The 26,769-nt window shown below is 36.4% G+C and overlaps 1 protein-coding gene across 2 annotated transcripts in view; it reads left to right on the top strand.

The window, feature by feature from the left end:
* RTKN2 (rhotekin 2) overlaps positions 1–26,769 on the top strand; it is a 107,728-nt gene that overhangs the window by 34,745 nt on the left and 46,214 nt on the right. For both annotated transcript variants that reach the window (XM_055590312.1, XM_055590321.1), the window contains 3 exons: positions 11,259–11,312; positions 12,521–12,638; positions 15,087–15,284. In XM_055590312.1, the coding sequence (XP_055446287.1) occupies positions 11,259–11,312; positions 12,521–12,638; positions 15,087–15,284 (370 nt within the window). The remainder of the gene's footprint in view (positions 1–11,258; positions 11,313–12,520; positions 12,639–15,086; positions 15,285–26,769) is intronic.

Below are 26,769 nucleotides of genomic sequence, written 5' to 3'. Positions count from 1 at the left end.
TAAAATATCAATTAAGACATTATAAAAGAAGGTAAGAGTACTGTAAACTAAAACTGAGTCAATCATTTGCAAGAATGTGGAAGGAATTCTACTCTTTGACACTGAATTTAAAAATAATTACTAACTTATACATTTTTTTTTTTTTTTTTTTTTGCCATCTGAACAGTACATGACCACCTGGGAAATAGATAAGAAATGTCCACCTTCTCTTCTTGAGGATCTGACATAGCTAGGCATGGGAAAGGGCAAACTGACTAATAGGCTGTGGTTGTATGGCAAAAGAAGCAAGGGTCCAGTGTTCCTTCCAAGGTGGTGTAAATAGTTAATACCACCCTAGAAGAAAAAGAACAACCATGAAAAAGAACAGTTGTGAAATGCAGTGAGTCATCAACTATGGTCAAGAATTTAGCAAGCCCTTGGACAGGACATCAGTGAAGTCATAGAAAACAATAAAGGCAATCCTATTAAAATCAAGAACAAAATGGCATTGTGTATTATATCAGTTTTACAACAGAGTTTTAGAAATTCTAGCTAAAATACTAAGAATGAAAGTTGAAACTACTGAAAAGATACAGATAAATTAAGTACTATTTGAAGATAATAGATTGCAGACCTAGAAAATGGAATTTACTGAGACATTTACAAAAGGTTGTAGTTGCTCTCAGAGTCAGCAATAACTAGTTATAAAATATGATGGCAAAAATTATCTCCTTTACAATAAAATCAGCAAAAAAACAAATAATAAATATCCCAAGAAAAACCTTAATAAAGATGTAAGAGTAATTGTATTATACTACTCTATGTAAGTAGCATATTTGTAAAATTAACAGTTCCCAAGTGACTTTGACTAATATGTGTGCTCAGTCACTCAGTTGTGTCTGACTCTTTGCGACTCTTGACTGCAACCTACCAGGCTCCTCTGTCCATGGGCTTCTCCAGGCAAGAATACTGGAGTGGGATGCCATTTACTCCTCCAGGGGTCTTCCTAACTCAGTGATCGAACCTGAGTCTCCTGCATTGGCAGGCGATTCTCTACGACTGAGCCACCTGGGAAAGCCCATTTTGGATAATAGAATTCTAATAAAACATTTTGGAGGGGGGATTCTGACACAGTATTTCTAAGATTTAATTAAAGAAATTAGCAAGTGAGAACAATATGTTTTCAGAAGGGTATATTTCTAATGGTGAATCACTGTAGATGGTGACTGCAGCCATGAAATTAAAAGACACTTGTTCCTTGGAAAAAAAGCCTTGACAAACCTAGACAGCATATTAAAAAGGAGAGACATTACTTTGCCAACAAAGGTCTGTCTAGTCAAAGCTATTGTTTTTCCAGAAGTCATGTATGGATGTGAGTGTTGGACTATAAAGAAAGCTGAATGCTGAAGAATTAATGCTTTTAAATGGTGGTGCTGGAGAAGACTCTTGAGAATCCCTTGGACTGCAGGAAGATCAAACCAGTTAATCCTAAAGGAAATCAGTCCTGAATATTGATTGGAAGGACTGATGCTGAAGCTGAAACTCCAGTACTTTGGCCACCTGATGCAAAGAGCTGATTCATTGGAAAAGACCCTTATGCTGGGAAAAGTTGAAGGCAGGAGGAGAATGGGACAACAGAGGACGAGATGGTTAGATGGCATCACCGACTCGATGGACATGAATTTGGGTGAACTCCAGGAGTTGGTGATGGACAGGGAGGCCTGGCGTGCTGCGGTTCATGGGGTCGCAAAGAGTCAGACAACGGTTAGAACTGGACATGGAAGAACAGACTGGTTCCAAATAGGAAAAGGAGTACATCAAGGCTGTATACTGTCACCCTGCTTATTTAACTTACATGCAGAGTACATCATGAGAAATGCCGGGCTGGAGGAAGTACAAGCTAGAATCAAGATTGCAGGGAGAAATATCAATAACCTCAGATATGCAGATGACACCACCCTTATGGCAAAAAGTGAAAAAGAACTAAAGAGCCTCTTGATGAAAGTGAAAGAGGAAAGTGAAAAAGTTGGCTTAACGCTTAACATTCAGAAAAGTAAGATCATGGCATCTGGTCTCATCACTTCATGGCAAATAGATGGGGAAACAGTGGAAACAGTGTCAGACTTTATTTTTTGGGGCTCCAAAATCACTGCAGATGGTGACTGCAGCCATGAAATTAAAAGACGCTTACTCCTTGGAAGGAAAGTGATGACCATCCTAGACAGCATATTCCATGGGGTCGCAAAGAGTCAGACACGACTGAGCGACTTCATTTTCACTTTTCACTTTCATGCATTGGACAAGGAAATGGCAACCCACTCCAGTGTTCTTGCCTGGAGAATCCCAGGGATGGGGGAGCCTGGTGCACTGCCGTCTATGGGTCACACAGAGTCAGACACGACTGAAGCGACTTAGCAACAGTAGCAGCAGCAGCAGACAGCATATTAAAAACCAGAGACATTACTTTGTCAACAAAGGCTATGGTTTTTCCAGTGGTCATGTATGGATGTGAGAGTTGGACTATAAAGAGAGCTGAGCGCCAGCAAATTGATGCTTTTGAATTGGGGAGTTGGAGAAGATTCTTGAGAGTCCCTTGGACTGCAAGGAGATCCAACCAGTCCATCCTAAAGGAGATCAGTCCTGGGTGTTCATTGGAAGGATTGATGTTGAAGCTGAAACTCCAGTACTTTGGCTACCTCATACGAAGAGCTGATTCATTTGAAAAGACCCTGATGTTGGGAAAGATTGAAGGCAGGAGGAGAATGAGACGACAGAGGATGAGATGGTTAGATGGCCTCACCAACTTAATGGACATGAGTTTGGGTGAACTCCAGGAGTTGATAAACAGGGAGGCCTGGCGTGCTGCGGTTCATGGGGTCGCAAAAAGTCAGACACGACTGAGCAACTGAACTGAACTAATGATGGTCAGCCACATATAAGATACATATTCTTTGAAGTTTAAAGTACCTCTCCTAAGGACTGGGCTAATGGTTGATTCCTTATTTTTAGTTCTACTGGAATAAAATGATAACAGGAGTATTTTCCTGTACAATATAAAAGGTCATGTAACATGGAATTTAGTAAATATTGAGAAGAATCCAACAGTTAATAATATAAAATTCTAGCCAACATGTGGTTTTGTATAAGATTATCATATGGAAAGAGAAGGGACTATAAAGAAACAGACTGTGTTAGAGATCTAGTCAAATGCCCTCCTTTTACAAATTAGAGACTGAGACTCAATCTTGTAACTAACTTGTCCAAGCCACTTCTCAGTGTAGAACCAGGACTGATGCCTGAGCCTGACTCTTGTGCTGGGGTCTTATTTACCATATCTGTGTTCTCTCACTTTAAAACTTAGTCATATTATTTATTCACTACATTTTTCCTTTAAATTTGGAAAATTAACAAGGAATGAAATGTCTTCTGCCCAGCAACTCTCTAGTTTTTCTCAAAAATGAGCATAATGAGAACAGGATGCAGTTCATAACATTAGAGCACTTGCTTAGCTTCATTAAGGTTAAGAACTTTACACAGGAAAAGGTTTACTTTACATATAATTTAATTTGGCAAACAAACCTTGCATAAAAGTTACAAACTTTAAAACCTCTTTAGTCCATATCATAGTAACTTATGTTGTGAAATGGTTTTCTATAATCTTGACATTTTCTTCAGATACACAGTTTTCCAGTTTTAGCTGCCTTATAAGAGCTTCCAAAGACTTCGGTCTCCCTATAGTTTGTTGTTCTTGTAACTGAAGGAGTGTTAGCTCTGTGTGTGTGTGTGTGTATGTGTGTGTAAATGGAAGAATTGTATAAAACAGATCTTAATGAACTGGATTATGATGGTAGTCACCGAAATCCAGACATTGTGGAGTGTGACAAATGGGCCTTAAGAAGCGCTGCTGTTAATAAAGCTAGTGAATGTGATGAAATTCTAGCAGAACTATTCAAATCCCCAAAGGAGGATGCCATTAAGGTTTTGTATTCATTATGTCAGCAAATCTGGAAGACCCAGCAGTGGCCACAGTACTGGAAAAGGTCAGTCCTCATCCCAATTCCTAAGAAGGGTAGTACCAGAGAATGTGCTGACCATTGGACAGTTGCACTCATCTCCCATGCCAGTAAGGTCATGCTTAAAATCTTGCATGCTAGGCTTCAGCATTATGTGAACCAAGAACTTCCAGATGTCCAAGCTGGGTTTAGAAAAGGAAGAGATCAAATTGCCAACATTTGCTGAATTATAGAGAAAGCAAGGGGATTTCAGAAAAACATCTATGTGTTTCATCAACTACACTAAAGCCTTTGACTGTGTGGATCATGACAAACTGTGGAAAGCTCTTAGAGAGATGGGAACACAGACCATCTCACCTGTCTCCTGAGAAGCCTGTATGCAGGTCAAGAGGCAACAGTTAGAACCCCGTATGGAACAATTGATTAGTTCAGGATTGAGAAAGGAGTACTACAGGGCTATCTGCTGTCACCTTGTTTGTTTAATCTCTACACTGAGCACATCATGAGAAATGCTGGGCTGGGCGAGTTATAAGCTGGAATCAAGATAAGTGGGAGAAACATCAACAACCTCAGATATGCACATGATACCACTCTAATGGCAGAAAGCAAAGAGGAGCTAAAGAGTCTCTGGATAATGAGAGTGAAGAAGAGTGAAAGAGCCAGCTTTCACTGGCTAAAACTAAACATAAGACTAAATATTAAAAAAACTAAGATCATGGCATCTGGTCCCATTATTGCACAGCAAATAGAAGGGGAAAAGGTGGAAGTAGTGACAGATTTCCTCTTTTGGGGCTCCAAAATCACTGCAGACAGTGGCTGCAGCCATGAAATCAGAAGATGATTGCTTCTTGGCAGGAAAGCTATGACAAACCTAGACAGTGTTGAAAAGGAGAGACATTACTCGGCTGACAAAGGTCTGTATAATCAAGGCTATGGTCTTCCCAGTGGTCACATACAGTTGTGAGAGCTGGACCGTAAAGAATGCAGAATGCCAAAAAGTTGATGCCTTCGAACTGTGGTGCTGGAGAAGGCTCCTGAAAATCCCTTGGAGAGCAAGGAGATCAAACCAGCCAATCTTAAGGGAGATCATACCTGAATATTCACTGGAAGGACTGATGCTGAAGCACCAGTATTTTGGTCATCTGATGCGCACAGATGACTCACTGGAAAAGTCCCTGATGCTGGGAAGGATCAAGGGCAGAAGGAGAAGAGGGCATCAGAAGATGAGATGGCTGGACAGTATCACTGATAGGATGAGCATGAACCTGGGCAAACTCTGGGAGATGGTGAGGGACAGGGAGGCCTGGCATGCTACAGTCCATGGGGTCGCAAAGCATCTGACACGACTGGTGGGCTGAACAACCATGGTTTCCCTGGTGGCTCAGATGGTAAGAATCAGCCTGCAATGCAGGAGACCTGGGTTCAATCCCTCTGTATGTTCTTTTTCATATTCTGCTCCATATAAGGTATGAATATAGTTCCCTGGGCTCTATAGTAGGACCTTGTTTATCTATTTTATATATATATAGTTTGTATTATAATGGGATCTGCTGATCCCAAACTCCTAATTTATCCCTTTCCCACCCCATTTCCCCTGTGGTAACTGCAAGTTTGTTTTCTATGTCTGTGAATCTGTTTGTTTTGTAAATAAGTTCATTTGTGTCATTTTAGATCCCACGTATAAGTAATACCATATAGTATTTGTATTTCCCTTTTTCACTTACCTCACTTTATGATAATGTCTGGATATATTCATATTTCTGAAGATGGCATTATATTATTTCTTTTTATGGCTGGGTAGTATTTCATTGGAGAAGGAAATGGCAACCCACTCCAGTGTTCTTGCCTGGAGAATCCCAGGGACGGAGGAGCCTGGTGGGCTGCCGTCTATGGGGTCGCACAGAGTCGGACACGACTGAAGCGACTTAGCAGCAGCAGCAGCAGTATTTCATTATGTATGTGTGTATATACATGTAAATATATATATACATATACACACACCACATCTTTTTTACCCATTTATCTGTTGGTGATGTTTAAGTTGCTTCTATGTCTTGACTATTGTAAATAGTGCTGCTATGAACATTGTTGTGTGTGTATTTTTTTTTGAATTATAGTTTTGTCTGAATGTATGCCCAGGAGTGGAATTGCTGGATCACATAGCAACTCTATTTTTAGTTTTTTGTGGAACCTCCCATACTATTTTCCATAGTGGCTGCAGCAATTTATATTCCCACCAGCAGTGTAGGAGGGTTCCCTTTACTCCACAGTGCCTCCAGCATTTATTATTTGTAGACGTTTTAATGATGGCCATCCTGTCCAGTGTGAGATAGTACTTCACTGGTCAGATAATATTTAAGTTCTGACATAGATTTATCTAATAAAAAGTGATGTTGAGCATCTTTTGATGCACCTCTTGGTCATCTGTATGTCTTCTTTGGAGAAATGTCTATTTAAATTTTCTACCCATTTTCTGATTGAGTTGTTTAGCTTTTTTGTTAGTGAGTTGTATGAGCTGTTTGTGTATTTTGGAAATTAAACTCTTGTTGGTCATATCATTTACAAATACTTTCTTCCAGTCTGTAGGTTGCCTTTTCTTTTCTTTTTTATGATTTCCTTTGCTGTGCAAAACTTAAAGTTTGATTAGGTCCCATTTGTTTATTTTTTGCTTTTATTTCTACTGCCTTGGGAGACCTAAGATAACATTGGTACAATAAATGTCGGAGAATGTTTTGCCTATGTTCTTTTCTAGGAGTTTTATTGTGTCCTGTTTTATGTTTAAGTCTTTAAGCCATTTCTAGTTTATTTTTGTATACGGTGTGAAGGGAGTATTCGAGTTTCGTTGATTTACACGTAGCTGTCCATTTTCCCACCATCAGTTGTTGAAGAGACTTTTCTCCATTGCATATTCTTACGTCCTTTGTTGCAAATTAATTGGCCATAGGTGTGTGGGTTTATTTTCGGTCTCTTTTCTGTTACACTGATCCATATGTCTGTTTTTGTCCCGATGCCATACTGTTTTTGACTGTAACTTTGAGGTCTCATCTGAATCTGGAAGGTTTATGCCTCCAGCTTTGTTCTTTTTCCTCAGGATTGCTTTGGCAATTCTGGGTCTTTTATGGTCCTATATAAATTTTAGGGTTTTTCTAGTTTTGTGTAAAATGATGGGTAATTTGACAGGGCTTGCATTAAATATGTAGATTGCTTTGGATAGTAAGGCCATTTTAACACTATAAATTATAATTCAAGAGCATGGTATACCTTTTCACTTCTTTAACACACACACACACACACACACACAGAAGTCGCTTGGTCGTGTCCGACTCTTTGCGACCCCATGGATTGTAGCCCACAAGGCTCCTCGGTCCATGGGATTTTCCAGGCATGAATACTGGAGTGGGTTGCCGTTTCCTTCTCCAGGTCACTTCTTTAAGTCATCTTTAATTTCCTTTATCAGTATTTTTATAATTCTCAGCATATAAATTACCTCCTTGATCAGGTTTATTTCTAAATATTTTTATTTTTTTGATGTGATTTTAAAAGCACATTTTTAAAACTTTCCCTTTCTGATATTTCATTGTTAATTGTAGAGAAATGCAACAGATTTCTTGATGTTAATTTTGTATCCTGCTACCTTGATGAATTTGTTTGTTAGTTCATATGTTTTTGGGTGGAGTCTTTTAAGGTTCTCTGTAGTATCCTGTCTTCTGCATATAATGACAGTTTTACCTCTTCTCCTTCCAATTTGGATATCTCGTATTTCTTTTCGTTGTTGTTGTCTGATTGCTGTGGCTAGGACTTCCAATGCTATGTTGAATAGAAGTGGTGACGGAATTTCCTGGCAGTCCCGTGGTTAAGTCTCAGTGCTTTCACTGCCATGGACTTGGGTTTAATCCCTGGTTGGGGAACTAAGATCCCACAAGCCATGAGGTGCAGCCAAAAAAAAAAAAAAAAGCAAACTAAGTGGTGAAAGTGGGTTGCATTGTCTTGTTCTAGAATTTAGTGGGAAGGCTTTCAACTTTTCATTGTTGAATATTATGTTGGCTATAGATTTGTCATAAATAGGTTTTATTATGTCGAGATATGTTCCCGCTACTGTGGTAAGAGTTTTTTTTTTTAATCATAAATGGATGTTGAATTTTATCAGGTGTTTTTTCTGCATCCATTGAGATAGATGATCATGTGTTTTTGTCCTTTGGTTGATATGGTGTATCACATTGATTGATTTGCATATGTTGAACCATCGTTGTGACCCTGGGATAAATCCAACTTGATTGTGGTGTATGATCTTTTTTATGTGTTGTTTGATTTGGTTTGTTAGTATTTTCTTGATAGATTTTGGATCTGTGTTTATCAAGGATGTGCTCTGTGCTTAGTCATTCAGTTGTGTCTGACTGTTTTTCCATGCGATTCTCTAAGCAAGAATACTGGAGTGGGCGGCCATTCCCTTCTGCAGGGGATCTTCTCAACCCAAGGGTTGAACCTGGGTCTCCATATTGTAGGCAGACTCTTTACCATCAGAGCCATTTTGTTGAGAGTTTTTGGATCTATATTTATCAAAGTTATGGGCCTGTAACTTTCTCTTTTGAAAGTGTCTTTGTCTGATTTGGATATAAGGGTGATGGTGGCTTCATAGAATGACTTTGGAAGTGTTCCCTCCTCTTCAGTCTTTTGGTAGAGTTGGAGAAGGATCAGTGTAAGTTCTTTTTATGTTTGGTAGAATTCCCCAGTGAAACCATCCAGTCCTGGATATTTTTGTGGGGAGTTTTTATTTTGTTTTTTTACAGATTCTGTTTGACTTCTGGGAAAGATTGACAGCAAAAGGAGAAGAGGGTGGCAGAAGATGAGATGGTTACATAGTGTCGCTGACTCAGTGAACACAAATTTGAGCAAACTCCGGGAGATGGTGATAACAGAGGAGCCTGGCAGCCGCAGTCCGTGGGATTGCGAAGAGTAGGACACAATTTAACAACTGACAGCAACAACAACAAATGTCACTTCTAGTGATTGATCTCTTCAAATTATGTTTCTTCATGATTCCATTTTGGTGGACTGTATGTTTTTGGAAGTTGTCTATTTCTTTCAGGTTGTCCAATCTGTTGGCATATAATTGTGCATAGTGTTCTCTTATGGGTTTCTGTATTTCTGCAGTATCTGTTATTTCTCCTCTTTCATTTCTTGTTTTTTTTTTTTTTAATTTGGGTCCTCTTTCTTAGTGAGCCTGACCAGAGATTTGTTGATTTTGTTTACCCTTTCAAAAAAACAGCTCTTGGTTTTATTGATTTTTTTTCCCTACAGTTTTAAAATATCTATTTAATATATTTCCTCTTTGATATTTATTGTTTGCTTCCTTTGGCTGACATTAGGTTTTGTTTGCTCTTCTTTTTCTAATACTTTCAGTTGGTAGATGAGGCTGTTCATTTGAGATCTTTGTTTTTTTGAGGAAGATCTGTATTGCTGCATCCTATAGACTTTGTATGGTTGTGTTTTCACAGTTAAACTTAATTGATATTTTGAGGATATTATATTCAAAAAATCCAGAATATATATTCTTTCCAAGTGCACATGCAGCATTCTCTAGGATAGACCCACATACTTGGATACAAAGCAAGCCTCAACAAATTTAAGAGGATGGAAATTTTTTCAAGCATCTTTTCTATACACAATGGCATGAAACTGGAAGTAAACCACACAAAGAAACAAGAAAAAGCAATTAGATGGAGACTAGACAACATGATACTAAAAGACTAATGGGTTGATGATGAAATCAAAGAGGAAATTAAAAAAATAGTTTGAGATAAATGACAGTGAAAACACAATCATAAATTGGTAGATATATTTTCAAAATTATTGTTGGATGAGATATATATATAAAGTGTTTGGTTTGACACAAGAAGAACTCAATAGAATAATGTTTTATTTTTCTCACTTTCTGATAAAAATTAGTGCTAAAGCAGCAGTGGGAAGAGCATTTATACATGTCTACCTGGTTAGGAAGCATAAGAATAGAGTAATATAAAGCTTTTCTAGAAAGGAAATTGAAAATAGGAACTAAGAACCTTAGAAAGAATTCTAAACAAAATTGTAGACAAAAGATCATGGAATCTAAAAGTGAAGCACAGCCTAAAGATAGCCAAATAGCTTATGTTCATAAAGAATTATAATTATTTGAAAGTGGCTTAATTAATAGGTATGAAAAAATTGGCACATAAACTTCCAAAGTGTAATAGGGAAATGTTTTAAACAGAAAATTTCCACAAAATTTGGAAATTTGTACTCTGAGTACAAAATTAAAACTAACTTCACTTTACCATTGAGATCTCTACTGTGCTGTGTTATGCTATAATTACTCATCTTAATCTATTTGGTAAAATCTTAATTCTTAAACTTTGAAAATATGCAGATAGCATAAGAATGTCAAAGGAAAGTTGTTACTCCATAAGGTTAACCTAGTATTAAAAGTAAAAGGAAGAATGGAGGAAGCTAGGAAGAACAAATGTTGACTGTTTGAAAGCTCTAGATTAATTTCTGGAATAAATTTATTATTTATTAAACTTAGAATTTGAAGAATATGTGAATGAGAGAAGTATGTTTAGATCACTTTTAGAATATAGGCCCTTTCTTGGCCTGAAAGAAGTAATGCATTCCTCTTTTTAGTTTTATTTCTTAAGGAAAATGCTCCAGTTTGTAGCATGAATATACAAAGATCTGCAAATTCTTTTGTAGACAAGTTAAATCTTCCTAATGGAAAGATCTTGGATTTGTTTGTCAAGAGTTGGGTCTCTTCCAGAAACCGGTAATCTTATATAAGTCACTTAATTTTTTTCATCTTTAAAGTTTACATAGTGGATAAAAGTTTGTTCTAAAGTCATTTCTACCTCTTCTGTTCTATGATTTTGAAATTTATTTAACTACATTTGCTGCTACTGCTTACCCAAAATATAAATTCAACACTAGGTTACCCAAATTTTGCCTATTTCAAAAGCATAAATCACAAAAATTTTATAACAAAAGCTTATTATAGGTGCTACTTAATAAATTAATTTCTTGAGTAATACTTGGTAAGGTTTATATAAGTGTAAGATTTTATATTCCTAGTCTAAGCTATGTTTAAGAGAAAATATTACTATGTTAGTATATTTAATAATAAATAAATACTGGCTTTAATGGTCAGAATCCATTATGGAATACAGAGGTTTACTTTATGCTAAGAAATGAAATTTACCAAAATTATTCCTTGTCATTTCTTTTTCTCCTCCATTATAGATATTCGTATACCACTAATGTGGAAAGACTCTGATCACTTCAGCAATAAAGAACGTATGTATGATTTTGATTGTAATTTGAGATAATTGGGGAAAAAAAGCTGCTTCCACACTGAAATAAATGTCATTTGACAGAATAAGCACAATCTTATTGATAGGAACCTGTGCAAGGATGCCAACAGGTAATAGAGAAGGAAATTGTGAAACGAAAGGAGATGTTTGAGTGGAGTAGTAAAGGCCACATTATTTGACCAGAAATATTGGAGATTTTTTTTGCCTTGTTCTCTTCCTTCAGATTATTTAATGGGATATAAGAGAAAAAGATTTTTAGCTTGATCTAATTTTTCTTCCCCTTCAACGTTTTATCGCTTTATATAGTCTTAACAAATTCATGCATGGCTTGGGTCATGGAAATTAACCTCAAATGATTTGTAGCTGTTAGAGGCAATGCAGAAAAGTTATGACAATCCTTTATCTTTCTTGTCTATTATGATAGCTTTGTTCCTCATACTTTAAGCCTGAATCATATTGAGCATAATTAGTTTTATACAAAAAATACAAAATCAGGTTAGTATATTTGTTATTCATTTAAGACATATAATTTAATTTATAAAGGAATACATGTGGGAATTAAGTGTATCTTTCTGATTACTATAGAGAATTAAGTTTATCTGAAGAGCTCCATTTTCTCAGTAATGAGGATTTAGTCTTTTAATCACCTAATACTTTAAAAATATATATATTAAATTAGAAAGTCCAGCAGCTATGGTTTTTGTGTTCACATCTCTACTTTTTATTGTTTTTGTAGTTTCCCCCCTCTCTATTTGGTGGAAAATGTTTTGTTGTTAATGTGTCTGCTCCTAACCTCTTAAAATAGAAAATTTATTTTTATTAAGTAAATTTGGAAGCCAAAATGACAGGGGTAATAATATATATGTAGTGCTAAATTTTCAATTAATTAAAGCTTAAGGAGTTTCCTAGGAATAAAATTTATGAGTTTGGTGGTTACTTTAGACTGCTGAGAGGCCTATATTTTTAACTTTATTTTTTGATACTCCGTAGTTTAGTTGTATTTTAGTTGGGCAAGCAATTAATATATACTGACAAAACAGTCTCAATAAAAAGTTAAAGGATCACAGTGTACAATGTATGAAAATAATCTATTAACAGATATTTAGGCTATTTTTTTCAAGTAGATTTTAACATAATATAGGCATGATTCATCACATGAGTCACTGTTTTAATGTTGTTTTTCTTCTCTAGGATCACAGCACTATGCCATTTTTTGTTTATTCAAACTGGGAGCTGAAGTTTTTGATACTGAGATGGTGATTGTGGATAAAACAATCACAGATATATGTTTTGAAAATGTGACCATATTGTAAGTATTTTTTTAATCTTATTTGAAGGAAAAGAACCTGAAATTCTACCTTTTTCAGAGGAAGGCAAAGTTATTGACTTATTTTTGAAGCATTAAAATCTTTAACTGTTCAAATTGATTTTGAACGTTGCATTATTTATAAGCCATTTCTGGATTTGAAATTTTTCCAATGTAAAATAAAGTGGAAATCATATAATATTAGTAGTAAAACTATGAATACAGTGGCATATCATTATAACATGATTTTATATAGAATGAGTTTGAGCATAAAACAGATTCTTACATCTCATATAGGAGGTTTACTTACAGAAATACTAAAATAGTGTAACAACTTTATTAGATAGTTCTGAAATATGTACTGTAGGAAAAGCACTTTAGTAAAATTTCAAGATGTTCTTTTTCTTATGGTGCACTTCTTTCATGTACTCCAAAACAATAAAAAATTGGGTGATCCTCAGGGCCATTTTTATTGCCCTGCTCTTTTACAAGCTTATTTTATTGTGGTCATAATATAGAACCAGAAAGAACTCTTCTGGTAGCCATAGAAATCATTTTTAACTAATATAAGTTTTTCCTGGCATTTTTTTTCTATTGGCCTAAATCATTATGCGATTTATATTTCTTACAGGGTTTCAAAGACAGTATCTTCATATTGAAATACTACTAACTACTTATCAATTAAAATGAAATCAATATATATGATTTTTCCAATCTTTAGTTATGGAACTATATACAGTTGAGATTGAAAGTACTAGTTTTGCCACTCATGTAGCATTAAAAAAAGAACTATTACAACCATGTTTTGGGGCTTTGGTTCACTGTTCCCTAAGTAATTGTACAACACAGAAAAATAAAGTACTTTTTTTGTGTGTAATTAGTAGTGTAGACCATCTTATAAGCTCTGTTGAACCAAAGGACTTTACTTAGGATCCCCCAAATATTACCACATGTTTACATAATGGAGACTAAAAAATTAATTTTTGTTATTTATCTAAATATGTTTATTTCCATTATCAACTATTATAGTGCATTTTTTCATGGCAAAATTGTCCTGTTAATGGACTCTTTTCTTCACAACAATTTGCTTTTGTTTATTTTCACTACAAAGGAAAAAAAATCATAATTTTTTTCACAGAATAGTGCAAGTTCCTTGGGAAGACAACTCATGATTTATAATTTTTTAATAATTCTGTAAATATTTCAAATTGTTCTAAAAATAACTGCTCACAAATGTTCTAAATGTTTTAAAATGTGCTTTTTGTTATGATTGTTTTAATAAGTATTCAGTATTTATGAATCCCTGGTTTTTCTCTAAATATTGACATTTGTTAGTCATTACCAGGAATACTGTATGTTTAAAAGTTACCAAATAATAAACTGTAAAATTATTTCAAATTCAGTTATTCCTTGGATTTATTCAAACTATAGATTGGCTATTCAAATCTTAAAAAGTCTATCCTGTGTATTTAAAATCTCTGAGACTGATGGATCTTCCTTTACAGGCAAAATCTGCTGATGGACCTCTTTTGCAATTTTAAGTATATTTTATTAGTAGTAATATCACCACAGTCTTTTATTGTAAAGATAGTTCATCGTGTCTGAGAAAGAACAAAGCCAGTCTTGACATTGAATATTTTATGCATATTTTTTTAACACATACTGAATATATTTTATGCTAGGTTAAGAATACAAATATTATCAAGACTTCACTCCACCTCAAGGAGTTCATGCCTTGAAGCCTCTCTCTCTCTCTTTTTTAGGATTGGTACTATTTATATTTATGCTGGGTGCTAATGCACAAAGGTTATTTGTTGTAGCATTGTGCATTTTTACAGATACATCTAATGTTTTGTGAAGTATATCTCTTTATATTCGTTTGTTTTCTCCTGTATAACCAAGTAGTGAAATGTTAGAGTTATTAGGTACAAAGGTGGAGCAGGAAGGAGGGGCACATTGTTGAGTGGACTGTAAGCACTTTATGAAAAAGATAACGAAAACAAGGTTTCAGCAGAAGAAGCCTTTTGTTTAATTGTCTTTCCTTTTTGTTTTCACATCTTTTCCTTTTGAGGAATGGTCATTTCAGGAAATCACACATATAATGTAAATGCCTTAAAATAATCATATTAAGGGAACGAAAAGGAACAATAGCATTGGCAACAAAACGACCAGGGCATTTTATTCTTTTTCTTTAAGGAATTTGCCTGAATATATTGTTTACATTGAGTTAAAATCGCCCTACTTTAGAAGCTGGTAGCTTTAGAAGTTGCAGTGACCCTCTCAAGTCATTTAGATACTAAATGAGCTCAGGGAGATTCTATCTTATTAATATATATTAACATAAACCTGTTCCAAATGCTGCTTTGAAAAGTTACGAAAACATCAGAGGGTGTTGTAATTTTATTTTCTCCTAAGTTAAATTTCTAACATTATGATTGTCCTTGTTTTTAGTAATGAAGCAGGGCCAGACTTTCAGATAAAGGTGGAAGTATATAGTTGCTGTACAGAAGAATCTTCTATAACTAATACACCAAAAAAATTAGCTAAGAAACTGAAAACATCTATAAGCAAAGCTGCAGGGAAGAAAATCAGTTCAGTGCTTCAAGAAGATCATGAAATCACGTGCTTGTCCTTCAGGTCTGCAATTTGGTAAGTTTTCTAATACAATATTTATAGAGACATAGTATAATTATGTATTTGTGACATTTTAGAGTATTGTATGTGGTGAATATGTTTACATTTTAAATGGGAAAAGACATCCTGAAGCAGTAACAAAACTTGGTTGTCTGACATTTACCCAGCTGAGGTGGTATGTTCCTTTGAAAGTAGAAAGTTGGGTGACAGTGTGTTTTTAGTGATTTGAAATTCCAAAATCTACCAGAAAGATGACATTTTTTTCTTGAAAAGGGACTAGCTATAAATCAAACTGTTTGCTCCGTATCAGTCTACTAATTGAATTTCTGAATTATGTCATGCTTTCAGTCTTACAGATTTTTTAAAAATATCTTACTATAGCAAAATCACATAACCATTATCACACCTAACAAAATAAAAAATTAGTCCTAAATATGATCTTATAACCATTCTTTGTTCAAATTGCCCCAATTCTGAAGTTCTCTTCTGATTTGTGCAAGTCAAGGTCCAAACAAGGTCTGTAACATTGCATTTACGTGAATCTTTTAAGTTTCTTTTACTCTTTAACAAGTTTCTGTTCCTTTGCCATCATGTATTGAAGAAGCTAGATCTTGTAGATTTCCTAAATTTTCAATTTATCTGATTACATCTTTGTGGTCTTTTTAAAACATCTTTTTCTATCCCTTGTGCTCCTATAGCTTGCAGTTAGATCTAGAGGACTGATTAGTTTCAGATTCTCTTTTAGGGCTATAATATTTCATATTGATTATATGTACTTTCTACTGTATTCCATTTGTAGGTCTTGTTTCACTTTCAGCTGTGTTAAAACTGATCAGTGGGTTCAGGTGTTGTTAGCCTGATACATCCATTGTCAAGGTCCCTATCAATGTTACATCTAATAGTTTTAGCAGCTGTGACTGATCATTATTACATTCAGGATTATAATTTAGTAGCTTTCTAAATTTGTCCTACATTTATTTATTTATTTTTCTATATGCAGTCATTTTTAAAATTTTTATTTATTTTTAATTGAAGGATAACTGCTTTACAATATCGTGGATTTATTTTTAAATCTGGAATTCTCCCAATAACTTTCCTTCATGAACTCTGTATAAATGCAAAAAATTGATGAAGGAAAAGGAGGAAAAATACACTTGATTCTTTTATTTACCCAATTTTACTGTCTGAGCCACGAGGGACGCCTTATTTACCCAGTTTTAGAATAATAATTTGATATCCTTGCATGGAGGTGATTAGTGTTTTGTTTTATTTGAACTCCTGAAGTTTTATGTATTTGTGTTTCAATCTAATGCAGTTGTTATTCTCTTCGAAGGCAAATTGCCCCATCTTTGATCAATGGGAACCGTTTAAGCTGACTCAGCATCTTTTTGCCACAGCCTAATCAGAGGAGCCTGGCAGTCTGCAGTCCATAGGGTCGCAGAGTTGGACATGACTGAAGTGACTTAGCAGGCACACACAATGCTAATTAGCTTCTTTGCTTTGTGACCAGGGAACATGTTCCGTGTTCATGTTTTATTTTTCAGCTCACACTTAGAATCACCACCTCTCCAAGGAGCCCTGGTTTCTTTCAGATACTTTCTTTAAACATTGTGTTTGTTGCTTTACAAGTGGTTTTATCTTTCTTCCTTAGGAAAACTGTTGTACAGGCAGCATTCCTAGAATTTCTTTGCATGTTGGCTCTTCAGCATGTCAATAATTTTACTATAATTATAAAGCAAAATATTTTAGGTGTACATCCTGGAAATCTCAGTCATCAGAATATAGCTAATTAGCTTTTCATATCAGTTATATTACATGTGAAAAATGCCTTGGGACTTTAGCAATGTGGCTTTCAGTTTATTTTGATTGAGACCACGAGTAAAAAATGCATTTTATATCATTACTGAATACACAGTACCATCAGCAGTCAGATTTCATGAAACAATACTTAGCTCTTGCTATTTATAGTATAGCCATTAGACTTCTTTTATTCTAGGTATCTTCAGTTTTTTTTAAATGCTGTTTATGAATCAGTAAATTGATCTCATGATTCTTGAATGGGTGCCATCTATTGAAGAACAGTCATAGAAGATATGTCTTTATAATATAAATGTCATTAAAAAGGAGGAAGGGAGACCCTTTAATTTTCCCTCTTTAGAATTTTAAGGCCAACTTAAAACTTTTCTAGATTAAGATTATATCAAATATTTGCTAGAAAATGTTTTAATTCAACTGTAAGGTAATGAAACTATACTTTTTGATGAATAAATGAGCAATTATATTTCTAGTTGGAAACATAGATTTTAGAATTGAAAGAGACCTTAGAGATAATCACCAAATTCAGTAGTTTTAAAATGTTTTTAAGCGGCAAAATTCTTTATGTAGAAAATGGCAGCACTAGTAGTGTCCTGAACAAGCATTTCCTGGGCCTCAGTTTCTAACACGAAGGGTAAGGATGCTTAGACATAATCATTTATTTTAAGAAGGCTCCCTAGATCACTTCTTGGCCTTTTGGCTAAGATCAAGTATAGAAGCCTCCTTAGAGACATTTTAGGGTTTCCTGTACCTTTCAAGCATGTAAAAACAATACTTGGGCTTTTCACACAGTTCAAAATGTCATGGTTTCAGTACTTGATTTTTTATCCTGTCATTTATTATTTGTGTGACCCAGGACATGTTAATGTACTCTCTGGGTTTTTCTTTTTCCCTCTGTAAAAAGGGAATAATAATAATGGAATAATATTAACTCCATAGGATCATTATGAGATTCAGAAAGATAATTCATGAACTTGGTATGTTGTGAGCATTTAATGAATGTAGCTCTTACCATTATTGTTACTATTTTTACTGTTCTGCTATCAATGCTTTTTCTGAAAAATTTTATTTAAAAATTCATGCTGAAGCACTGCATGAAGAAACCTTCCTAGGATTATAAAATGTAGGCAGGGTCTTCCCTGGTGGCTTAGTGGTAAAGAATCCACCTGCCAATGCAGAAGATATGGGTTTGATCCCTAGTTTGGGAGGATCCCACATGCTGCAAAACAACTAAGACCACGCACGAACCCATTTGCTACAAGTACTGATGCTCGTGTGCCCCAGAGCCTGTGCTCCCCAACAAGAGAAGCCACCGCAGGCAATGAGAAGCCCACCAACCACAATGAAGAGTGGTCCCCACTCACCACAACTAGAGAAAAGCCCACACACCAACAAAGACCTAGCACAGCCAATAAATAAATACAACTATATTTAAAAATGTAGGCAGATATTTTAAAATTTAAATCCAATGATTATAATTTCACAGAAGATAATCTAAGTGATTAAATATAAATTTAATATTTTATATATAATAATAATTATATATAAATCTAAGTGATTTGCCAGCAAAGGTCTATCTAGTCAAGGCTATGGTTTTTCCAGTGGTCATGTATGGATGTGAGAGTTGGACTATAAAGAAGGCTGAGCGCTGAAAAATTTATACTTTTGAACTGTGGTGTTGGAGAAGACTCTTGAGAGTCCCTTGGACTGCAAGGAGATCCAACCAGTCCATCCTAAAGGAGATCAGTCCTGGGTGTTCATTGAAGGGTGTGATGTTGAAGCTGAAACTCCAATACTTTGGCCACCTGATGAGAAGAGCTGACTCATTTGAAAAGATCTGATGCTGGGAAAAATTGAGGGCAGGAGGAGAAGGGGATGACAGAGGATGAGATGGTTGGATGGCATCACCAACTCGATGGACATGGGTTTGGGTGGACTCTGGGAGTTGGTGATGGACAGGGAGGCCTGGTGTGCTGCAGTTCATGGGGTTGCAAAGAGTTGGACATGACTGAGCGACTGAAATGAATTGAATCTAAGTGATATTATAACTTATATTTAACCTATACTCTTCTTCAATGGCTAGAAGTGTTTTTGAGAATAACATTGTTGATTCTTTGTAACAGGGACTGACATATTTGTCTTGAAGTGTTCATTATTCTATTCAGGTTCGTCATTCTATTTTGTTGTTGTTTAGTCGCTAAGTCGTGTCCAACTCTTTTGTGACCCTGTGGACTGTAGGCCACCAGGCTTCTCTGTCCATGGGATTTTGCAGGCAAGAACAGTGGAGTGGGTTACCATTTCCTTCTCCAGGGAATCTTCCTGACCCAAGGATAATTCTATTTGGTTTATACCTAAATCAGAATATCAGTTTTCCTTATCAACATTTCCCATGAAACTTATATGGAATTTGCTTATTTATATCATTGAAGCTGATCAAAAGATAGGGTAAAACCTTTTATAGCATTTTACCAATTTATATTCTTTTAATACCAGCATTTCTTTTGAGCTTTTGGTGTGAATGCTGAGTGTGCCAAGTTAAACTCATAGTCCAGGACCAGTCTTACCTGATCCTTCCTTAACTGACCACTTCAGCACCCTGGTAGGAGTTTCAGAATAGCAGTAGTGATCAAAATTCCTAAAAGGATCAGTTTTTATTTCTTTAATAGTGATTTAGTTGAATGAGAAGATTCCTAACATAGCTTTTAATTTTTAACCAAAATGGGCAAAATATATCTTCTCTAGTAATATGTCATGTGACCAAATATAGCTGTTCTTCCTTACAAAGAGTACATTTTTTTTTCAGACTTCCATTTAAAGTAGTCATTTATTTTTTCATAATGTTTTTGGAACCCTTGCTGCATCAAATGTTACAACAATTGGCCTATTTGTTAAAAAAATGTAGCTGATTAAACTTTTGGGAACTCAATATTAGGGTTGGCTTAAAAGAATGAGTGTAATGTTTTAGTAAGAAAATGTTATCCTGACAAGAATGCTTTAAAAGTGAGATCATTGTTGATTTTGGAAGCATTGGCATTGTAATTAGTCATGGTTTAAAAATGAAGTAACTTGAAATATCATCATAAAGTATTGTTTGATCTGAAAGAAGACAGTGAACATTTTTGGTAATTCTTAGCATGCTCCCTGGTGTGATTCATTTATTCGTTTTATTTGTGGAATTTAGCTTACTGAAATTCCTGTAACTAGATTTTTCCCAGTGTTTCTAATAGCTGAATTAACTATTTTATGTACCTTGAGAACCAATTAGTACATTATTCTTCATTGTATAAATATACATCATTTTAAACAATTATCTTGTGGAAACTAGTATAATTGAGAGTGATTATTTACTTGACAGAAAAGTATTAACTGAAAATTAACTAAATATTAACTAAAAAAATAGGCCATTATACTACATTTTAAATTAATTAAGCAAATATCTTTGTGCAGAATAACTGGATTATTTATGTTTTGAGGAACAGTGATGTTGATGGTTTGGTAGTGTGAAAGATGATGTAGTGTTCAAGATTAACTAAGGAATTACTCAGCTATGGGGTATAATTTTATTTATTTATTCATTTAATTATTTTAGAAATGATTATTCAGCATTTGTATCATGTGGTACTTTGGATTTAAAGCTTAGTAAGCCATGTTTCCTGCACTCAAAATTCTTGCAATAGTAAAAGATAGTATGTATCTGTTTTAATAGACAATTACCTTAATTAAACTATTAAAGAAGTATAAAGGGTAGTGGTAGTAAGTATAGTATAATGGGATTCTGTTAGTTACTTGCTAACCACAGGCGAGTCAGTTAAACTGCACATAGGTAGATGTAGTATTATAATGCTTTGCATGTTTTGATTTTTAGGGGAGGGTTTTCATCCTGCTACTTCACAAATCCTACAACATTGTTTATTTCATTGTGTATGCACTTAGTCGCTCAGTCGTGTCCGACTCGGACTGTAGCCTGCCAAACTCCTGTCCATGGGATTTTTCAGGCAAGAATACTGGAGCAGTTTGCCATTTCCTCCTCCAGGGAATCTTCCTGACTCAGGGATCAAACCTGCATCTCCTGTGTCTCCTGCATTGCAGGTGGATTCTTTACCTGCTGAGCCATTGGGGAAACCCAGTTACTTCATTATAAAAGTAATATAAACTTTAGAAATAGAACCTAGAAAGAGAAAAAGTGTATTCAGTTTATTATAGATCAATTGGGCTTCCCTAACTGCTCAGTTGGTAAAGAATCTGTCTGCAATGCAGGAGACCCCAGTTCGATTCCTGGGTCAGGAAGATCTGCTGGAGAAGAGATAGGCTACCCACTCCAGTGTTCTTGGGTTTCCCTTGTGGCTCAGCTGGTAAAGAATCTGCCTGCAATGCAGGAGATCTGGGTGTGATCCCTTGGTTGGGAAGATCCCCTGGAGAAGGGAAAGGCTACCTACCCCAGTATTCTGACCTGGAGAATTCCATAGACTGTATAGTCCATGGGGTCACAAAGAGTTGGACATGCCTGAGTGACTTTCACTTTTACTTTATAGATCAAATCAGTTCAGTTCACTCGCTCAGTCGTGTCCGACTCTGCAACATCATGGACCGCAGCACGCCAGGCCTCCCTGTCCATCACCAGCTCCCAGAACTTGCTCAAGCTCATGTCCATCGAGTTGGTGATGCTCTCCAACCATCTCATCCTCTGTTGTTCCATTTTCCTCCTGCCTTCATTCTTTCCCAATATTAGGGTCTTTTCCAATGAGTCAGTTTTTCACATCAGGTGGCCAAAGTATTGGAGTTTCAGCTTCAGCATCAATCCTTCCAATGAACATTCAGGACTGATTTCCTTTAGTATTGACTGGTTGGATCTCCTTGCAGTCCAAGGGACTCTCAAGAGTCTTCTCCAGCACCACTGTTCAAAAGCATTAATTCTTCGGCACTCACCTTTCTTTATAGTCCAACTCTCACATCCATACATGACTTCTGGAAAAACCATAGCTTTGACTAGATGGACCTTTTTTTTGGCAAAGTAATTTCTCTGCTTTTTAATATGCTGTCTAGGTTGGTCATAGCTTTTCTTCCAAGGAGCAAGTGTCTTTTAATTTCATGGCTGCAGTCACCATCTGTAGTGATTTTGTAGCCCCCCAAAATAAAGTCTCTCATTGTTTTCCCATCTATTTGCCATGAAGTGATGGGACCAGATGCCATGATCTTAGTTTTCTGAATATTGTGTTTTAAGGCAACTTTTTCACTCTCCTCTTTCACTTTCATCAAGAGGCTCTTTAGTTCTTCTTCACTTTGCTATGAGGGTGGTATCATCTGCTTATCTGAGATTATTGATATTTCTCCCAGCAATCTTGATTCCAGCTTGTGCATAGTTTTTATAATTTTGAACTGATATTTTTCCTCCAGGTTTTAAAGTAACTAGCTTTGTGAGGTATATATATATTCATAATTATGCTATACATTCATATATATGTGTATGTATATATGTACACACACACATTTTTTCCTTGAGTTATTACAGAGTCTTTATATGATCATTTTAAAGACCACATTATCTATCAATTGGTTCTATCATACTTTATTCTTAGGGGAGGTTATCAATAACTTTTTTTGTATTGTTATTTTAAGATGTGTAATTCATTGGAAACAGAGGCAAATGTATTACATGTTTATCTCAAATAGTTGAGGAAAAGATGTCGTAGCCACAATTATTTTATAAGGCCTGAGAAAAAAAATCAACAGATATTTGGGTCATCACACAATTTTAGCCTATTCTGCCACACAGGTTGCCACCTCTGCAATGCACTTGGTACAAATGCACAGCCTGTAACATAGCTACTTCCTGTGTACACTAAAAGCAGTATTTCATATTCCATTGTGTATGGAAATGATGCTGTTCTTGAAGTGAAGAATACTTTAATACTTTTAGTGGTCAGTAAGAATAAATTACATCACTCCTAAAAGTAAAACACTGAATTATCTTCATTCTTTCTCTCCCAGTCTCTGCCTCTTACCATTTCAGATAATATTTCTTGATGAATTTAAAATACATGCAGACTGTTCATCTAATACCTTGACCTCTAAGTTTCATGACTTCCTTGCCTCTGGTGATCTTGTGCCAGTTTTAGCCATCCATCCCACAGTTGTACCCTAGATCTTGTCATGACTAATAATTGCACATGGTATGTGTAGTAATATCCAACGATATCTACCACCTCTCACATTTCCAGCTTTCTCTGTTCAATATTCTGACTCCAATTAGCTTAAATTCCTTGATTTACCATTTTATTATTTTCTATTATTTCTCTCCTTTTGTTATACTTACCTTGGAGAAACTTTAGTTCAGTTCAGTCACTCAGTCACGTCCTACGCTTTGTGATCCCATGGACCGCTTCACGCTAGGCTTCCCTATCCATCACCAACTCCCGGAGCTTACTCAAAGTCAAGTCCATCGAGTTGGTAATGCCATCCAACCATCTCGTCCTGTGTCATCCCCTTCTCCTCCTGCCTTCAATCTTTCCCGGTATCAGGGTCTTTTCCAATGAGTCAGTTCTTTGCATCAGATGGCTGAAGTATTGGCATTTTAGCTTCAGCATCAGTCCTTCCAATGAATATTCAGGACTGATTTCCTTTAGGATTGACTGGTTTGGTTAAATCCTGCCTTTAGCTCCTCTGCACCTGCACTCATGAGGAATAGATGAGGAAATAACAATAATAATACTGTCTGGTCTCACTTTAGAGGGATCACTGATCTTAAGTGAGTTCCAATATTAGCAATCGTCCGAAGTGTCCACAGCCTTTCACTTTACCTCTTGTCAGGATTAGTATTTCACATTACATTACTCTCTCTTATAGAACCTCTTTTTCCACTCCTTATTGATGCTTTTGAACTGTGGTGTTGGAGAAGACTCTTGAGAGTCCCTTGGACTGCAAGGAGATCCAACCAGTCCATTCTGAAGGAGATCTGCCCTGGGATTTCTTTGGAAGGAATGATGCTAAAGCTGAAACTCCAGTACTTTGGCAACCTCATGTGAAGAGTTGACTCATTGGAAAAGACTCTGATGCTGGGAGGGATTGGGGGCAGGAGGAGAAGGAGACGACAGAGGATGAGATGGCTGGATGGCATCACTGACTCGATGGACGTGAGTCTGAGTGAACTCCGGGAGTTGGTGATGGACAGGGAGGTCTGGCGTGCTGCAATTCATGGGGTTGCAAAGAGTCGGACACGACTGAGTGTCTGAGCTGATCTGATCTGATTCAAAGCTGATTTTGTTGTTATTGTTCAGTTGCTGAGTCATGTTGAACTCTTTGTGACCCCATGGACATACACTCTAGGTTCCCCTGTGCTCCACTATCTCCTGGAGTTTGCTCAGATTCGTATCCATTAAGTTGGTGATGCTATCTAACCATCACATTCTTTCTGACCCCTTCTTCTTTTGTCTTCAATCTTTCCCAGCAACAGGGTCTTTTCTAGTGAACTAGCTCTTTGCATTAGGTAGTCAAAGTATTGGAGCTTCAGCAACAGTCCTTCAAATGAATGTGAAGGGCTGATTTTCTTTAGGATTGACTGGCTTGATCTCCTTGCAGTCCATGGTACTCTGAAGAATCTTTTCCAGCACACAGTTTGAAAACATTAATTCTTTGGCACTCAGCCTTCTTTATGGTTCAGCTCTCACATCTATATGTGACTACTGGAAAAACCATAACTTTAAAAGACACTTGCTCCTTGGAAGGAAAGCAGTGACAAACCTAGACAGTGTATTAAAAAGCAGAGACATCACTTTGCTGACAGAGGTCTCTATAGTCAAAGCTGATGACTTCATTTGATACAGCATTGATGATGCTGAAGTAATCAGAAAAGAACTTGTGTATCCTCTGTCAACCGAATCTTTCAGCCTACCTGCATTTTTATCTTCATTTGCTGCTTTCCTTCCTTTTGAACTGCCCTTACTCCGAGACCGCCCACCTATGCATTTGATCATCTTCTCAAATTCTCAAAAGTTGGCTCCTTGCACATGTTCCCCCTTCTCTATCATCAGTTTTTCTTCTACTGCATCATTTCCAAAAACATAAACATGCTGAAGTTCCTCGCATTTCTCTTGCCCCATTGAACAGCTGTCCTTTACAGAAAAGTTTTTACATACTCTATCTCCACTTCCTGTCATTCATTGTCTTGAACCAGTTCAGTCAGGTTTCACCATGTTAACTTCTATCCCATCCTGTAGAAACTGCTCTTATCAAGGTCAGCAGTGATCTTCATGTTGTCAAATACCATGGTCATTTATCAGTGTTCCTCTTCCTGGAATTTTCAGTATTCAGCACAGTTGATCACCCTCCTTGAAACACTTTTTGAACTCGGCTTCCTTGGATACCACTTTTGTGAGTTTTCTTCTGCCTCAGTGACTGTTCCTTGCCTGTCTCCTTTGTTTATTGTGCTTAAACTTAATCTGAAATGATGGAGTACTTGTGTCCAAATACTCAGTTGTCACATTTTATGTAACTTTCATTAAATATCATTTATATATTGGTAACTCCCAAATTTCATTCTTTAATACTTTTTCCTCTCATAACTCCAGATTCATTATCCACCTGCCTACTCAACAACCCAGTCTCAAACCTAATCTGTTCAAAACTAAATTTTTACTCCCCATATCCCTTCTTTTCTCAGTCAGCCTCTTTGCAGTTAATAAGAATTCGCTTTTTTAGTTGCTCAGGCCAAACTCTTTGGAGTTGTCCTTGATTCTTTCCTTTCTTTTGCATCCCGTGTCCACATTGGGTCAACTCTAGAATATATCAAAAATCTTACCACTTCTCCCCATCCCATCAACTACCACCCTATTCCAGGCCTTGCATCAGCTCTTGACTGGTGAGGTGCAGTAGCTTTCTGGTTGGCATCTCCATTTCTCTCTTGGCCTCTGTGGTCTTTTGTCTACATAGCCCCAGAGGGATCATTAAAAAATACAAGTCAGATCATAGCACATGCCTCTACTCAAAACCTACCACTTGCTTCCTATCTCACTGAGAATAAAACCCAGGGGCCTCATCATGCCCTACAAGGCATGCCCTCCTGCAGTGTAGGGTGTCTGCCTGTACTCGGCTTGTAGACATTGTGTCTCCCTCTCTGTCACTCATCATGCCCTACAAGGCATGCCCTCCTGCAGTGCAGGGTGTCTGCCTGTACTCGGCTTGTAGCCATTGTGTCCCCCTCTCTGTCACTCATCATGCCCTACAAGGCATGCCCTCCTGCAGTGCAGGGTGTCTGCCTGTACTCGGCTTGTAGCCATTGTGTCCCCCTCTCTGTCACTGTAATCCTGCCACACTGACGGCCTTGTTGTGTGTCAGATGCACCTAGCGTCACTCTCTTGCATCACTTATCCACTTCTTGTCAATAATCTCTTCCTGAAAATAACACATTTTGCACTAAAACACTAATAGGGAGTCTGTTTACCATTGTTTAGCATGGGAAAAATTGTAGTTGCATAAAATCCATGTATCAATGACCAATTATTATGTTGAGATAGTGCTTAAATATTGTGCCCCATCACCAAGCAACTCATATGATTGTTAATAGGCAATTTTGTGTGTAGTAATATTTGCTCTTCTATTATAATTGTTGTTCTCAATTGTTTTATTCTTCACCATTGTTTAAAAAAATACTTACTCAACTTTTGAGGGGCACTTATTATGTAACAGTAGG

The sequence above is a fragment of the Bubalus kerabau genome, chromosome 1 (genome assembly GCF_029407905.1).
Source record: "Bubalus kerabau isolate K-KA32 ecotype Philippines breed swamp buffalo chromosome 1, PCC_UOA_SB_1v2, whole genome shotgun sequence".
Classification (NCBI taxonomy): domain Eukaryota; kingdom Metazoa; phylum Chordata; class Mammalia; order Artiodactyla; family Bovidae; genus Bubalus; species Bubalus kerabau.
The sequence above is the reverse complement of the archived record's forward strand: the minus strand, read 5'-3'. Positions and strand labels throughout refer to the sequence as shown.